Below are 16,186 nucleotides of genomic sequence, written 5' to 3'. Positions count from 1 at the left end.
AGCAGTGAAATCAGGTCCATTGAATATTTAAAGACAGAGTCAAATAGATTCTCGATTGGGAAGGGAATCAAAAGGAAAGTTGAGTTGAGGCCACAACCAGAATCAACCATGAACCTATCAAACCATGAATCTATAAATGGTGAAGCAGACTTCAGAGGCCAAATAGTGTACTCCTGCTCCTCATAGGCATGTCCATATGCTTAATTCTTTTCCACTGGTCACTGACCAGCTCCTCCAGAATCCATAGTTAACAAAATCCAATGCTTATCTTTGTTTTGAATTGACAACCGCAGTTCAGGAACTACAGTTTCAGGCTGGCCTCAGGACATTTGCATGTGCGCCAGCCAGGAAAGGGCCACACATGCACAGTTAGTGGTTTGTTTCCAACCTTCAGGTGGGAAAACAGTCCTGCATACCTGTGCAGAAGAGAGGAAGTGAGACAATACTAAAGGTATCCTCAGGAGCAAGATACTGGGAGGGGGACTGGGAGAATGCCCCAAAGGAACAGAAAGAGGACCCTGAAGAAAGTCCCAGGCAGAGACAAATACAGGGTTTAGAAACCGGTCCCTGATGTAAAGTTAAATGAAAGGGAAAGACAAACAGGCTCAAAGTTAACGAGTAAGAGCTGCGAGGAGCTGACTTGAAGTGCAACAGGCTTGATAAAAGACCTGAAGATCGGAGGAAACGGCTTAAAGTTGGCGACTTACACCGCAGACCATTTGACACAATGCTGTTCTGCTTGGCACAATCAAAGATCTGTAAATTATGCTTAGAAGGCGAAGTGTGTGTATGCTTAGAGTTCCAGATGAAAGGAAATTCTCTAGACAAGATTGAAATCCTGGGGGTAGATCCTTATCAAAGTCATCTGAGTGGGAGCAATAGTTAGAAAGAGTTCCAAGGCCAGTTCTTAAATGTGGGAATTGAAAATGTCATGAGAAAGTCATAGTTTCAGAGATTGGTTGGCTCATAATGTGACAAATGTCAGGGTACGTTTTTGAGAAATCCAGGGAATTTGCTTTGGTTGCATCTGTCATTGACTTTTTGGGTGTCTGACCACAGTTTGCCTGTTAATTCACATGTACCTCATATTTATACTAAATATTGGAGTATAAGATAGATAATTATAAAATGTTTTGTATTTCTGAATTTGTATGTCTGTAAAGATATTGATGGGCAAAGGAATCTGTGATTGAAGCATTTTGGTATCTTGGGATTTAGATCTTTCCAACCTTTTTTCTGGTGTAATATAGTTAATTTTATTCTTGTTTCATAAATATTTTATTCTTGTGTTAAATGTTCATTAGCAGACTCCTGTGAATTTGTTCAGTTACTTTATTTTATGTTTTCCAGTAAAACGTTAGGGGGCGCGATTCTCCCAGCCCCGCGCCGGGCCGGAGAATCGCCGCAACCGCGCCACGCCGCTCCGCCGCTGGCATGTGATTCTCCGAGGTGTGGAGAATTGCCGCCATTTGCGCCGGCGCATTTGGCGCGGAGCCGGTAGCGGGCCGCTGCATGAAGCCGAGCCGCCTATTCTCCGGCCCGGATGGGCCGAGTGGCCACGCGGAAAATACAGAGTCCCGCCGGCGCTGTCCATACCAGGTCGCTACCGGCGGGAACTCTGTGCGAAGGGTCGGGGGGCGGCCTGTGTGGGGGGGGGAGGGGGGCTCCGTCCCCAGAGGGGGTCTCCGATGGGGTCTGGCCGCGATCGGGGTTCACTGATCGGCGAGCCAGCCTCTCTCCCCCCGGGCCTACTTTGTTGCGCGTCCGGCCCCAGAACCGCCGCGCCATGTTTCATCGGGGCCGGCGCGTTCCGTAAAGGCACCGCGCATGCGCGGGTTGGTGGGTCGCCACTGCGCATGCGCGGGTTGGCGCAGCCCCAAGTGCGCGCCAGGAAGTGAGGCTGGAGCAGCATGAACCAGAATCGCTAGTGCCCGCGCCCGTTTTGCGCCGTCGTGAAAGGCGACGGCTTTCACGACGGCGCGGACACTCTGTCCCGTGATCGGGGAATCGCGCCCCACATGTATCTAGCCAGGCTTCTCTCTGGGACCCGACCTGTCCAGTATTAACAGTTGGAATTGTAACATTGACAATAGAACATTGACAGTTTTCAATCATTTGTTAATCCCCATTGCATTGAAATGTTTCCTTTTTGTGATTTTAACTCTTTTTTTTCTTATAGAGAAACCACGAGAAGCATGCTTTGACCCTGGAAACATAATGAATGGCACACGTATTGGCTTGGATTTTAAACTCAGTTCCACTGTTACCTATCATTGTGATCCTGGCTACCAATTAGCAAATGTTGCTACAATCACATGCATCATTGGGGAAGATGGGAAACCAGTCTGGAACAGAGCGCTTCCATCTTGCAATGGTAATGTTAATCATAGATTTAATTAAGTGGGCAAAGATGCCATGTCTAGGTGTACAACGTTTTGAGATGTTAATCAAAATTAGCTGCCTTTATTCACAATCAAGTAGATTGGAGAAGTTGGGACTGTTTTCCTCGGAGAAAGGAAGGTTGACAAGGGATTTGATAGAGATACTCAAAATCATTGAGAAGTTTGGGCAGAGTAGATCGGGAAAAACTGTTCCTACTGGTGGAAGGATCGAGAACCAGAGGGCAGTGATTTAAGGTAACTGGCAAAAGCTTGAATGGAGACATGAGGAGAAACGTTTTCACGCAGCGAGTGGTTAAAACCTGGAATGCATTGCCTGAGAGTGTGGTGGGGTGATTCGAGGAATTCTGGAGGGAACTGGATTGTTCTCCGAAGAGGGAAGAATGCAGGGTTATGGGGAGAAAGCGACAGATGGAACTAGGTGCATTGCCCATTAGGAGAGCCGGTGTGAATGTGACAGCCCAAGTGGGCTCCTCCTGCACTGTTTTTTTTAAAATTTAGATTACCCAATTCATTCTTTTCCAATTAAGGGGCAATTTAGCGTGGCCAATCCTGGACATCTTTGGGTTGTGAGGGCAAAACCCACACAAACACGGGGAAAATGTGCAAACTCCACACGGACAGTGACCCAGAGCCGGGATCGAATCTGGGACCTCCGTGCCATGAAGCAGCAGTGCTATCCTCTGTGCCAACGTTATGCCCATCCTCCTGCACTGTTAACAGTCCTGTGATTCTGGCGGGTTTTAATTTTTCAATGTGAGCTTTGGCAGGATTAGAACAATCACTAGACTATTGTGCAGCTAAAATTACTACAGAGATCTGTAAACGTGTTAGGAAATTCAACGCTTTAATTTTACACCAATTCTATTTTCAAAGAGGACTCCTTGGGCGGGATTCTCCGCAAACGGCGCAATGTCCGCTACCCGGCACCAAAAACGGCACGGATCAGTCCGGCGTCGGGCCGCCCCAAAAGGTGCGGAATTCTCCACACCTTTAGGGGCCAAGCCCTCACCTTGAGGAGCTAGGCCTGTGCCGGAGCGGTTTCCGCTCTGCCGGCTGGCGGGAAAGGCCTTTGGCGCCACGCCAGCCGGCGCCGAAAGGACTTCGCCGGGCGACGCATGCGCGGGATCATCAGTGGCCGCTCACGGTATCCCCCGCATGCGCAGGGGAGGGGGTCTCTTCCGCCTCCGCCATAGTGAAGACCATGGCGAAGGCGGAAGAAAAAGAGTGCCCCCATGGCACAGGCCCGCCCGCGGATCGGTGGGCCCCCATCGCAGCCAGGCCACCGTGGGGGCACCCCCCGGGGCCAGATCGCTCCGCGCCCCCCCGCCAGGACCCCGGTGCCTGCCCGCACTGCCTTGTCCCGCCGTTCAAAAGGAGGTTTAATCCAAGCCGGCTGGCGAGGGTTGACAGCGGCGGGACTTCAGCCCATCGCGGGCCGGAGAATCGCCGGGGTACGCCCGCAAACCGGCGCGATTCCCGCCGACCGGCGCGGCGCGATTCCCGCCCCCGCCGAATCTCTGGTGGCGGAGAATTCGGGACACAGCAGGGGCGGGATTCATGCCAGCTGCCGCCGATTCTCCGACCCGGTGGGGGATCGGAGAATCGCGCCCCTTGTCTTTTTCTAATAGGAAAAAAGAAATCATGGGCGGGATTCTCTGATCCTGGGGCTAAGTGTTGACGCCGTCATTAATGCCGGAGCGTTTTACGCCGACGTCAACATGCCTCTAGGATCAGCGATCCAACGCCGCGCACGGGGCCAGCACGGCACTGGAGAGCCTCACGCTGCTCCAGCTGCCTATACCGGCGTCAGAACGGGCGCTGTGGGTCCACGCGTGCGCATGGGTTGCCTTCTCCAAGCTGGCCCCGATGCAACATGGCGGAGAGCTGCAGGGGCCCGGCACGGAGGAATTGTATAAGGTGTTGGTGAGGCCACATCTGGAGTTTTGTGTTCAGTTTTGGTCTCCTTACCTGAGAAAGGACATATTGGCACTGGAGGGAGTGCAGAGGAGATTCACTAGGTTGATCCCAGAGTTGAGGGGATTAGATTATGACGAGAGGTTGAGCAGTCTGGGACTGTACTCATTGGAGTTTAGAAGGATGCGGGGGGATTTATATATTGAAACATATAAAATTATGAAGGGAATAGATAGGATAGATGCGGGCAGGTTGTTTCCACTGGTCGGGAAAGCAGAACTAGGGGGCATAGCCTCAAAATAAGGGGAAGTAGATTTAGGACCGAGTTTAGGAGGAACTTCTTCACCCAAAGGGTTGTGAATCTCTGGAATTCCTTGCCCAGTGAAGCAGTTGAGGCTCCTTCTTTAAACGTTTTTAAGAAAAAGGTAGATACCTTTCTAAAGAATAAAGGGATTTGGGGATATGGTGTACGGGCCGGAGAGTGGAGCTGAGTCCACAAAAGATCAGCCATGATCTCATTAAATGGCGGAGCAGGCTCGAGGGGCCAGATGGCCTGCTCCTGCTCCTAGTTCTTATGGTCTTATATTCTTGATGTAACATAGGCCCCGACCAGGATAAGCCTGCCCGCCATTGGTAGGCCCCGATCGCGGGACAGGCTACCGTGGAGGCCCCTCTCTGGGTCCGTTCCCCCCTACCCCCCCCCAACCAGGGCACTCCCGCAACATAAAAGCCGACCGCACCGACACTAATGGTGCCGAATCTCTGATCACCGGAGAATTGGCGGACCGGCGTTGCGTGAATCCCGCCACATACTTTGGAAATTATTTGTGCCAAAATAGTGACTTGTTAAGAACTAGTAATACATAAATGTTACAGGAGTTAATGAATAATGAAGAGATTATGTCATTATTTGTAACGCGCTATAGTTACATGTGTGCTGCTCCTCCATTCATCCCACCTGCGGCAAGTAAAATTTGGTTACATCACTCAGTCTGCCATTGCATTCACAGGTGATTGTCACTTGACAGGATTAATGCCGTTAGTTATGCAACAGCCACTTTGGACTGAAAATTATACTGATAGTTCATAGATTGTAGCAAGTGGAATTTTGTCCATAGTGATAGCTTTGTTGGCCACTTAAAGTCGACGCAGAGTCTTAAGTTTGCAAATTTTTGTGTTGTGCAAAGGCTAGATTTGATATCCATGGCGATAGGTTGATTTTCTCCCATGACACCATCTGCTGCTAGTCATTTTAGCTCCTGTGATACTTCAGCACAAATATGCAAATGGCAGCTACCTCAAATCTGGCAGAATGGCGGAATTTTCCGTTTTCTGCAGTGTGCTGGCTGATGCGAGGATAGCAGTTCGCCAGCTGTACAGTCGTTTTTTCTCACCACATTGTGCAGCACTGTGGGCAGTAGAAAATCTGCAGGCATGTCCCACGATGTCACGTCGGTGGGATGGGACCGGAAAAAGTCGGCAAAGCCAGTGATCCCGAGATCAGGGTGCCATTTCGAAAGGGCGTCCTGAACTCCAATAGGAAAAACTGAACCCAGCCCCGATGATCATGGGAGCCATCCGCTAGACATGGGATCCCCCTCCCCCAAGAACCTGGGGACCCCCTGCCATAAGGAGCTGTCCCAGGGGTAAGGGGTTCCTAGAGGAGCCCCCAACATTGGAGGAAGTGCCGTGGGGGGAGGGGAAAATACAAGGATTATGCCTGGTCATGTTCCTCATTCACCGGGACCTATTCTTACCTGTGCACCCTGGCTAGTTCCTGTTTTTAAAAACTTATTGTAAACCTCAGCGGCGTGACAATCCCATTGTGGGGAGACTATACAGCGGAGAAGCCATTGAATTTATTTTTAAAAATAAGGGGCGTCATTCTCTGCCGGCGGGAGTCTCCGTTTTGCCGGCGCCCGGGGGTTTCCCGACGGCATGGGGCTGCCCCACAATGGGAAACCCCATTGACCGGCCGGTGTTATGGAGACTCCCGCCGGCCGGTCGGGGCAGAAATGTGGCGGGGCGGGTAGGAGAATTTCGCCCAAGGATCCCAACATTTTGGGGCCAGAAACCCATGATGTTACCAGCTGGGGTGGTTGGGGGAGAGTGGGGAGGGGGGCCAGGGGGGGTGGGGGAGGGGAGGTGTAGTGGGGGAAATCAGTAAATGAGTTTCACTGGCAAGATCCTTTGTATACTGTCGCCATTTGCGCTCACAGTGATCGCAGACGCAAAATTGCCGTGCTGAATCGGGAGTACCCCTTAATTTGTTGAAATCTTGTAAATAAGGAAGGATTCCAGTGTCCATAGTCTATGCCAAAGTGCACATTGATGTGTGCTCCAGTGTAGTCCTCAAATTTGACTCCAAACCATTCCTAAACATTTCACCCCCTCCAGGAGGCATGATCATGAAACTATCTAGGCTTACACGTTTGTAGTGTACTAACTGAAATAATTGACTCTCTGTAAGCTTGCAGAATGTTGGCGCAGGAGTGAGAAAAAGTTGAGAAAAATGCAGTTGGTAAATTTTGACGCACACAATTTGCCAGAAATATCTGGGGCTGGATTCTCCGCACCCCGACGTCGAAAACACGTTTGGCGACGGGCGGAGAATCCCGCATGAAATCGGGATGCGGCGGTTCAGCGATTCTTCGCCCATCCAAAAAGAAGCATACTCTGGGAGTGCGCCCCGTCGATTATCTATCACCGGACGCCATTGCCAGAGGCCCGCCCCACTATTCTCTGCCCCTGACCGGCCGATACTTGTCAGGTTGCTGCGGACTCAGTCCGCGGTCGCCATAGTCGGGGGCGGGCCGATCTGAGGGCAGGGGGGCCTCATTCAGGACTGGGGTATTTCTGAGCGGGCGGTTGGGTCGGGCGTGCAGCCGATTGGGGGCATTATTTCCGTGGTCCAGGTCTGTGGCCTCTGACCCGGAAGTCCGGGGAGTGGGCCGTATCGGCAGCTGGAGCTGCGAGCTCCACAACAGCTGCCTGCTAGCCCCCTACAAGGGGGAGCCTTTTGACGCCAGTTTTTCTGGCACAAAAGAACAGAGTTTTCGCAACAGCCTGGGACATAGTCCTTGAAACGGAGAATCCAGCCTCTGGTCTTTTTATATATAATTATATTTAATATAATTTTCCAGTCATTTTGGGATCTATGCATGTGTATGAATGTGCAATCTTTTCTGCTCCAAATTCAATCCCAAAGAAGCTGACCACAAACATGTCTGCTATTAGGGGAATGGAACAACTTGGGAATTTAATGTGTGGAGATGAGCTTGAAGCATCACTTAATGCTTCGAGGTGAATTGAACTTTGATGTTATCATTTCCAACAGCATATGTCAGCTCAATTTTATTCATGTTTTGGTATTCACTCCCTGCATCTTCATTACTCCAATATGTTGAATAACAATGACCAATTCTCGCTTTCAAAATGAATTAGTTTTATTCAAAAATAGTTAATCTAGAAATTTAGAAGTTTTGAAATGCGTTCGATGCTTGTACTCTGAAGGTTTTTTTTAAAAACTGTGAAGTCTTGAGCTATTTATAATTATCATCATGGACTCAAATTCTCAAAGATTAAAGTCTCCCAAGTGATTACTCAGCTATGTCAGTAAACAGTACCTGTTAATTCAGCATCATATTGTAATAAAATAACTAAAGAGCCCACTTTTAAAATATAGAATGCAACTACTTTCCTCAAAAAATACTGCATTTAAAGTGATGTCATAGAACATAGGTCTTAGAACATAGAACATACAGTGCATAAGGAGGCCATTCGGCCCATCAAGTCTGCACCAACCCACTTAAGCCCACACTTCCACCCTATCCCCATAACACAATAACCTCCCCTAACCTTTTTGGACACTAAGAAAACGTAGATGTCCATTTCGGAAAACTTCATATGATTCTACAGGCTATCAAATGCCTGAAATGGAACAGCTAGGTAGATCAGCAGCAGCACTCACCAGAAGATCAACCCATGTCAGTGAGGTTGAAAACAGTTTGGACCAACCTGGGACACTTACGAGGGAGGGAGAAATTTGTGGCCAGGGAACTGAATTGGCAACAAGGGTCAAGATAATTGTTTTGACGTTTCTAGTACTTAACTGTAAGAGATTGTGGCTGATACATGAATGGATTTTTGGACAAACCATCTGACAACAAAGAGGCAGCAGGAAGTTGAGAAAGATGGTGGTGGGGTGGAACAAGATGTCGTGGCTAAACATGTATTAATTGTTAACATGTCTTAAGATGGGGAGTGTAGGGCAAGGGTCGTTCTGACAGAATGGTGCAGGTGTAGGAAGAAAATAAGCTTTTACAGGAGATTCTCCGGATAGTAAGAATGGAACCAGACAAGGGTAGTCCAACAGACTTGGATAGCAAAGGAGAGGCATTGGAAGAGAGTGGTGTGGTAAACAATTGTTTTTAAAAGTTGAGAAAGATTAGGAAGGTTAATATACCAGAGTCACGGTAAGATTGCTTTGTGACTTTGATTAGGGCCATTTCAGTGCTATGACAAGAACAGAAACCTGTTCAGAGAGGTTCAAAAGTGGATCTGCAAGAAAAATGGGCATTGATTTTGGAGGTCACAACCTCTCAAGGACGTAGGAAAGGAAAAGAAGTTTGGAGAATTGGCATGTGTTTGCAAGGATAGGCATTGAAGGGTGGGTTTACTTCAGGAGTAGGGTGAGATAACAGACTTGAAGAGAATAGACAATATCTGAAGAGATGTAACCATTTAGAATTAGAATAGACAATATTGTAAACACTCAGCCGGTCTGGCAGCATTAGAGTCAATATTCCAGACCGATAAACTTGCTCACTATAATCATTTGCAATACCAGCTCAAGTGGGGGCTAGGAAGAGAAGTAGGGCGATCATTATGCAACATATATTGTGAGGCAATCTGTGTTTTAAATTTTCTTTTACGCAGACACTAACTAAAACGGAAATTGAACTGAAAAGGGAAGCAGAAATGGAACAGGTAGAGCGAGAAAGAAAACTGACTCACTCCTCTCTGCCCCCACCACCCCCCGTTCTCTCTCTTCACTCCCCTCTGCGCCCCCCCCCCCCCCCCCCCACCCCAACCAGGTTTCTGAGGAAACAAAGCCAACCTGAGATTTGGAAACTGACCCTGGTTGAAAGATATAAAAGGACACAGATCAGTCCAAGCTGGCCAGTAGCAGTTGACGAGTCCATCGTTGCAGTATCAACAAGCTGAAGTAGACAGGTCATATCTGGAAGCTGATAATAAATTGCTGCAGCAATTTCTGTTAGTTGAAGGGGGATCGACATCATCCAGTCTGAGTTGAGCAAATTCAGCATACTAGGTGTGCCACTTATGGTGAAGACGGTGCCTGTGGAACCTGGGGTTGTTGGCTGCTGCAAGTTGGCGATCAGACTAGCTCCAGGACAGGTAGGAGCTAAAATTATTTGTGAGGAAGACAGAGAGTGAAATTCTCCATTTCAATCACAGAATCCCGACAGTGTAGAAGGAGGCCATTCGGCCCTCCAAAAGAGCATCATAACTAGGCCCACACCCACACCCTATCCCTGTTACCCCATAATCCCACCTAACCTTTCGACATTAAGGGGCAATTTAGCATGGCCAATCCACCTAACTTGAACATCTTTGGACTGTGGGAGGAAACCAGAGCACCCGGAGGAAACCTACACAGGCACGGGGAGGAAGTACAAACTCGACACAGTCATCCAAGGTTGGAATTGAATCTGGGTTCCTCCGCTGTGAAGCAACAGTGCTAACCACTGTGCCACCGCGCCGCCCTTGGGAGACTAAATGTTGACGTTGGGACTGAATTGCGTACAATGTTCGCCTTCCCATTGGGGCACTTTTTGTAAAGCAATTCAGGATACTAATGGTTCAGCACTCTGCCGGTGCTAAATCTGAGCAATTCCCACCCCAGAGGGAGCTGCAACCGTTGGGGCCAGAGTGAGTACCAAAGTCCCTGGCAGCTGAAGCTGTTTTTAAGCGTTTCACTTACCATATACTCACTGCAGTCACCAAGGTGGTTCACAGAAGATCTGCCCCGTGAGGTTAAGAGTCCGAAGTGGATCCACAGCTCCATTCCAGTGAGGAGTGGAGGGACACCCTATTCCCCTGCATGGGTTGCAGACTCAAATCTGCCCTCCTGAACGCTGCCTGGGAGGTAAATGATGGCAGAGGCAGTCAGCGCTGCCAGTCTCATCAGGTGGAGATAGCTGGTGGCCTGGACGGGTGCAGTTCACTGGTGTGTCCTCTGTCCTGAAAGGGGAAGGAAATAAGGGTGTATTCCAAAGGACGCGGTGTTGGTGTCCTCTGGTTTGGGTGAGTCCTGCTTCCTCTGCGATGGCAACACTTCTGAGGAGTGCCAACACCGTGGGCTCCTGATTGAGCTTGGCCCTTGATGATCCAGCTGGGGTATGAGGGCATTCCGAAGGGCGTCCTGGGTCGTTTACCAGATGATCAGAGGCCTTCTGAGCATTTAAAGGACACAGGCAGCACTCAGCAGTGTGAGCAGCAAAGGGTGTGTTTAAAAGACAGACTGCAGTGAGGGGGGTGCACCAAGTCAATACCTGCTACTGCCCCCAGCCTAGGAAACCATCCTCCAGCAAGCCTGAGAGGTTTTGATGGTTTTTTGGTATTTCCTTAGCCTCCCATTCCCACTCCGCAGCCAAATTAACATTTGTAAATACTTGTAGTAATTCACACCCGCGAGACTTCCGCCTGAGAGAAGCAGAGCATCACGGATGGGCAGAGCACACTGTCCAACCCGCTAATCACAGTTAAATGCATGCAAATGCCGGTTTTACATGCCATCGCCCACACGGGACGCATACCTCATTATCACCACAAGCGAGAGACGGAGCATGGCACCCAAATCGGCCAGATGCCCGATTCGCCGCCTGATCGCGGTTTGCATTTGCGGGATTGCGAGGTGGAGAATTTTGCGCAGAGTTTAAAGAACCGAGTGTGATCATCAAAATTTGAGTGGAGTGCTCAGCTAATTCATCAGATCTGTCTCACCTGCCATTTAATGAGCAATTTATAGTTTCTATTCAATCACAATCTGTCTGTAAATTCATGCTATTTCTGGAATTGAGAGCATGGGATGGATAGCATTTAGTATTTGCCTTGTTGATTCTTGTACAGTAAAAGATCTTGGCCGGGATTCTCCGGTATCCGGCGGGCGGGCCGTACTTGCGCCGAAGAGTGGCGTGAACCACTCCGGCGTCGGGCCGCCCAGAAGGTGCAGAATCCTCCGCACCTTCGGGGGCTAGGCCGGCGCTGGAGTGACTGGCGCCGCACCAGCCAGCGCCTAAGGGCCTCCGCCGGCCGCCGAGAGTTGGCGCATGCGCAGGAGCGCCAGCATGGTCCCAGAACCGCTGGCGTGATTCCTGCGCATGCGCAGAGGGTTTCTTCTCCATGACGGAGATTTACGGTGGGCCCCGATCGCGGGCCAGGCCACCATGGACCCACCACCCCCGGGGCCAGATCCCCCCGCGCCCCCCTGAGGACTCCGCAGGCCGTCCGCAGAGCCAGGCCCCGCCGGTCAGAACCTTGTGTAATTTACGCCGACGGGACTGGCCGAAAACGGGCGGCTGCTCGGCCCATCGCGGAGCGGAGAAACGCCGGGGCGGGGGGGCCTCTGCCGGAGCGGCGCAATTCCCGCCCCTGCCAAAAAAACGGCGAGGGAGAATTTGGCAGCCGGCGTCGGAGCGGCGGGGCGGGACTCACGCCGGCCCCCAGCAATTCTCCGAGCCGGTGGGGGGGGGTCGAAGAATCCCGCCCCTTAAGTTTTAAACCATGGAATCTTCTATTTGTAAATAACTGGGATTTTAGATTAAAATTTTTTTTTTTAAAGTTAATGGTTGCCAAAGAGATTGTAACTAGATGTAAATTAATGCTCATGAATGCAGAATACAGTGCAACATCTGGCTGGCATCTTTGGGAAGCGATGCTTCCAAAATTAGGAGTGCTATTTGGAAATTAATTCCTGGTGCAGATCATTGCCTCGGACCCTCTTAAGCAGTGGCATAATATCACAATAAACATAACAAAAAATGAAGAAAATACTGAAACTACTGAACCGACAACAAAATAAATGTAATACTCACAATTTCATCGAGAAACGCAATTAATCCCAATTATTTATTTTTGTGTATAACTGTGGCCAGTAGCTGCAACAGTCCCAATAGGAATTGCCTGTTAGTTTCTCTTCACTTCCTTTGTAATACTTCATGGGGGTTTTCAAGTGATTGACAAAATCAGTGCAAAGATGGGCAGAATATCGTCTTTTGTGGACTTTCCTGAATTAATAAATGCCTTTTTATTTGATGGGCGAAGAATATTTCAGAGTATAAGTCTGCATTTATATGCTCAAGCCAATTTGAATACATATACTTACATAACAGAGGACTCAATTTTTAATCGAGCGCTGCATAAAATCTTTCCATTGACTTGTGTGTTCCACAGTGGGTGATCTGAAATTGCAAATGCCTTGTTTTTGGCAGATGAGAATGATTTAAATGCATGCAAAAGGTATTATGAACGCATTTATTATTTGGCAGAATGGCCTTTACTTTCTGAATAGTCTGCCATTGCTTTATTCAACAAATCACCTTAAAAATCAAGAATTACTGATTGATACAGATAGGGAACGCAAGAGGCAACAGTTGCAGCATCCTTCGTTTTCATACCTTTGAGGAACTCAACTAGTCATTAAGCTGAAATATACGCTGAGAAGCACAGATGAATTCCATCAGTTACCAATGTCTCATGACTTATTGACATGGCAATTATCGTTTGAACACAAAGATGCGTTTTCTATCATTGAGCTCATTAAAGAAGATCACTCTGATTTCTAGTTGAGAAATGTTATTCATATTACCTATATTTTTTGTTTTCTGATGAACAGAGGGTTGGAAATTCCTGTATCACAGTGTTTGGGCACAGGGATCATAAATCGTGACTGTCCTCGCTGTTACTGGTCAAGGTGGGCAGCATGCAAATTTGGCGCACCCATTGAAGGCTGTATTTAATGGAAATGGTGAGGAGCATGCCCGCCAGCTGGAGAATCAGTGGTTGCCATGTATCATCTCTAGCTGAAGGTCTGCCACTTCAAATACCAACCAGGCATTTAACTGGGATATTAGTGGGCCTACCCTGAAATCAAGGACTCTAAGAGGGGAGAATGGGGGGGATGGTGGGATGTTGTCCCAGAGAGGTGGCAGTCAATCAGAGGCTGGCAATTCTTCATTGCTCGGCAGTGCCACTGGGGATGCAATGGCTGCTCTCTGTAATACACTGACCTGAGGTCCAGGTTCAAGAATGGACTAAGATACACACGAGCAATGGGGGTTACCGGGTGGGGACGCATGGAGTAAAGAAGGGAGGGTGGTTTCTATTGCGAAGGCAGGGGTGGCTCTTAGTTGTCACCCACCTTCCTGAGTGCCTTTGAGCGAGGTTCCTTCCCTTGAAGCTCACAAGCAATCCTGACAGGCTGCACTTTTTGGACTTCCTACATGGCGGGTCCCCTGCTTGGTGCTGGTGCAGTGGCAGGATGTGGCCCTTATATGGACATTAAATTCCTACTTAAGGCCCTTAATTGGTGGCAGGGCGGGAAGGCCGTCAATGGATCTTCCTGCCACAAGCTTAATTTCGGCTGAAGGAGGTGGGGACCCTCCTGCCTTCACCACCAGACCTGCCACAGGGAGGGCTTTAAAGCCTGTCCATCTGCTTCATAGCACTCACGAGCTGAGCTGCTCCCAGAATACTGCTACTTTTTGATGCCCGAGAACAATATTGTGCTGATATTGTGCATGGTGCATCAAGTGTGCTATTCTTAAAGACCGGTTATTCCGCTTAAAGGGAAGCTGTGTCGCATTATATTGGATGTCATGCGATGGAAAACTGAGCACCAGAACAGAGAGGGGATTTGCTAGCGGCATCAGTGGTGGAGTTGGGCAGGAGGGGATGTGATATCGTTCCACAGTGAGCCACCCTAAACCTAATCACTAACCTACCTCTTTAGGTAATGCGCCAAAACCCATTATTCACACAGCAGAGCTCCCTAACACACTGGACCCAAGTCTAATATGCAGATATGCCGCTGAGCGACCCGACCCGGAGAGACCCACCCAGCAACCCGACCTACCGGGAGATGGAAGAAAGAAAAATCCACGTGGAGGCCCGACCGGGCCTACTTCAAGACCCGACCGTAGGAGCGCCCAGGGAGGGACAGACCACGGGACTCAGCCCAACCTGCTTCAGGAAGTCCCTGCCAACGATCCAGGACCCCTGAAATGGTGGAGACCCCGCGCGAGGACCCAAACGCGCTGCAAGGTATTCACTTGCCCGCAGAACACTGGGACCCATCCAGATCGCAAACATGCCCCCCCTAGAAACCGCTCTACCTCAACCAGCGCCCGGGACCCTGCCAGACCGACCCCGGAAACTTAACCAGCGCCCTGGTCCCCGCCAGCGCCCTGGACTCTGCCAGACGCAACCACCTACCTTCCACAAGGGCTGACGTCTCCCATCGGATCCCGGCACCATCCAGCCGCAGTCCGAGGAAGCGAGGGAAAGGCGACGGTCTGCAGGTTAGACTGAAGCAACGCGGTTTAAAGACCCCTCTCCCCACCATATTCCTGGCAAACGTCCAAGCGATCGAAAACAAGCTGGATGAACTTAACGCTAGACATACCTCTCAGAGGGAAGTAAGAGACTGCTGTGTGCTCTGTTTTACAGAGATGGCTCGCCCCGCCTCACCGAACTGTGCCATACAACCTGAAGGCTTCTCAATTCACCGGGCGGACCGCACCGCGTCATCAGGCAAAGTAAAGGGTGGAGGGGTTTGCCACCTCATCAACTCCTCCTTGTCGTGTTAGGTACACTGGCCTAACACTGGCTGCAACTGGATGCAGCTTAGATCAAGGAAGATACTCCACACCTTGAAGTTAGTTCAATCAGGTTTATTGAACTAATAGCACAGTTAGCACAGTTCTCTGTGCGTTCGACTCTCTGCTAACTAAAGTGTGGTTACTCTATCTGACTGAACCAGACTAGCTCTTAGCCATGTGGTGGACGTATGAGATTGTAACAACACCCTTGACTAACTCTCTAGATGTTCATCAGTGGAAAGAGGTGGAGTGTGAGTGTCACGTGTCCTTTATAGTCAGATCCCACATCTGAGTGTCCTGCCTGCTTATTGGTCATGTCCTATTCTCTGTGTCCATTAGCTGCCTGTCTGTATATCATTATGTGTCTGTCTGCATATCATGACATCTCCCCTTTTTTTAATGTTTGGATGACATATGTGAACATATTTACAAAAATAGGCCAATATTAACATATATGCATGCAGTGGATGTGAACATACGTACATGTGAAAACAGCTGTCTAATGCGAGAACACAGAACATAGCAAGCAGAACAAATGTTCATAAGTCCAGTCTCTGTGGCTTGCATCTGATCCTGGTCGAGCGCCGGAGAGGTGGTGGTGGGGACGACAGCGCCTTGATGGGCGGGATTGAAGCCTGACTGGTGGCCTCGTGAGTCGAGGTATCAGGAGGTGTCAAAACAACAGAAGGAAATGGAGAAGAATGTGGTTGTGGGCAGGCAACTTTGCGCAGTGCCCGTCTGTTTTGTCGCACAACAGAACCATCAGCCAGACGCACAACATACGAACGGGGAGCAGCCTGTCGAACAACGACAGCTGGAGCTGACCAGCCTCCATCAGGGATCTTGACCCGAACAGTGTCTGACGGGGATAACACGGGCAAATTGAAAAATTGAGGGCACTGCCCTTTTTGCCAGCCATTAGCTAGGTGTTGCATAACACGCTGCAAGAGGGGGTCTTTGGCTGTC

General features: G+C 49.5%; 1 protein-coding gene across 1 annotated transcript in view; it reads left to right on the top strand.

The window, feature by feature from the left end:
• LOC140410474 (CUB and sushi domain-containing protein 1-like) overlaps nt 1-16,186 on the top strand; it is a 3,392,839-nt gene that overhangs the window by 2,778,837 nt on the left and 597,816 nt on the right. The window contains exon 30 of the mRNA XM_072498599.1: nt 2,180-2,374. Coding sequence (XP_072354700.1) covers nt 2,180-2,374 — 195 coding nt within the window. The remainder of the gene's footprint in view (nt 1-2,179; nt 2,375-16,186) is intronic.

Source organism: Scyliorhinus torazame, chromosome 4, assembly GCF_047496885.1.
Source record: "Scyliorhinus torazame isolate Kashiwa2021f chromosome 4, sScyTor2.1, whole genome shotgun sequence".
In the NCBI taxonomy this organism is placed as follows: Eukaryota; Metazoa; Chordata; class Chondrichthyes; order Carcharhiniformes; family Scyliorhinidae; genus Scyliorhinus; species Scyliorhinus torazame.
The sequence above is the reverse complement of the archived record's forward strand: the minus strand, read 5'-3'. Positions and strand labels throughout refer to the sequence as shown.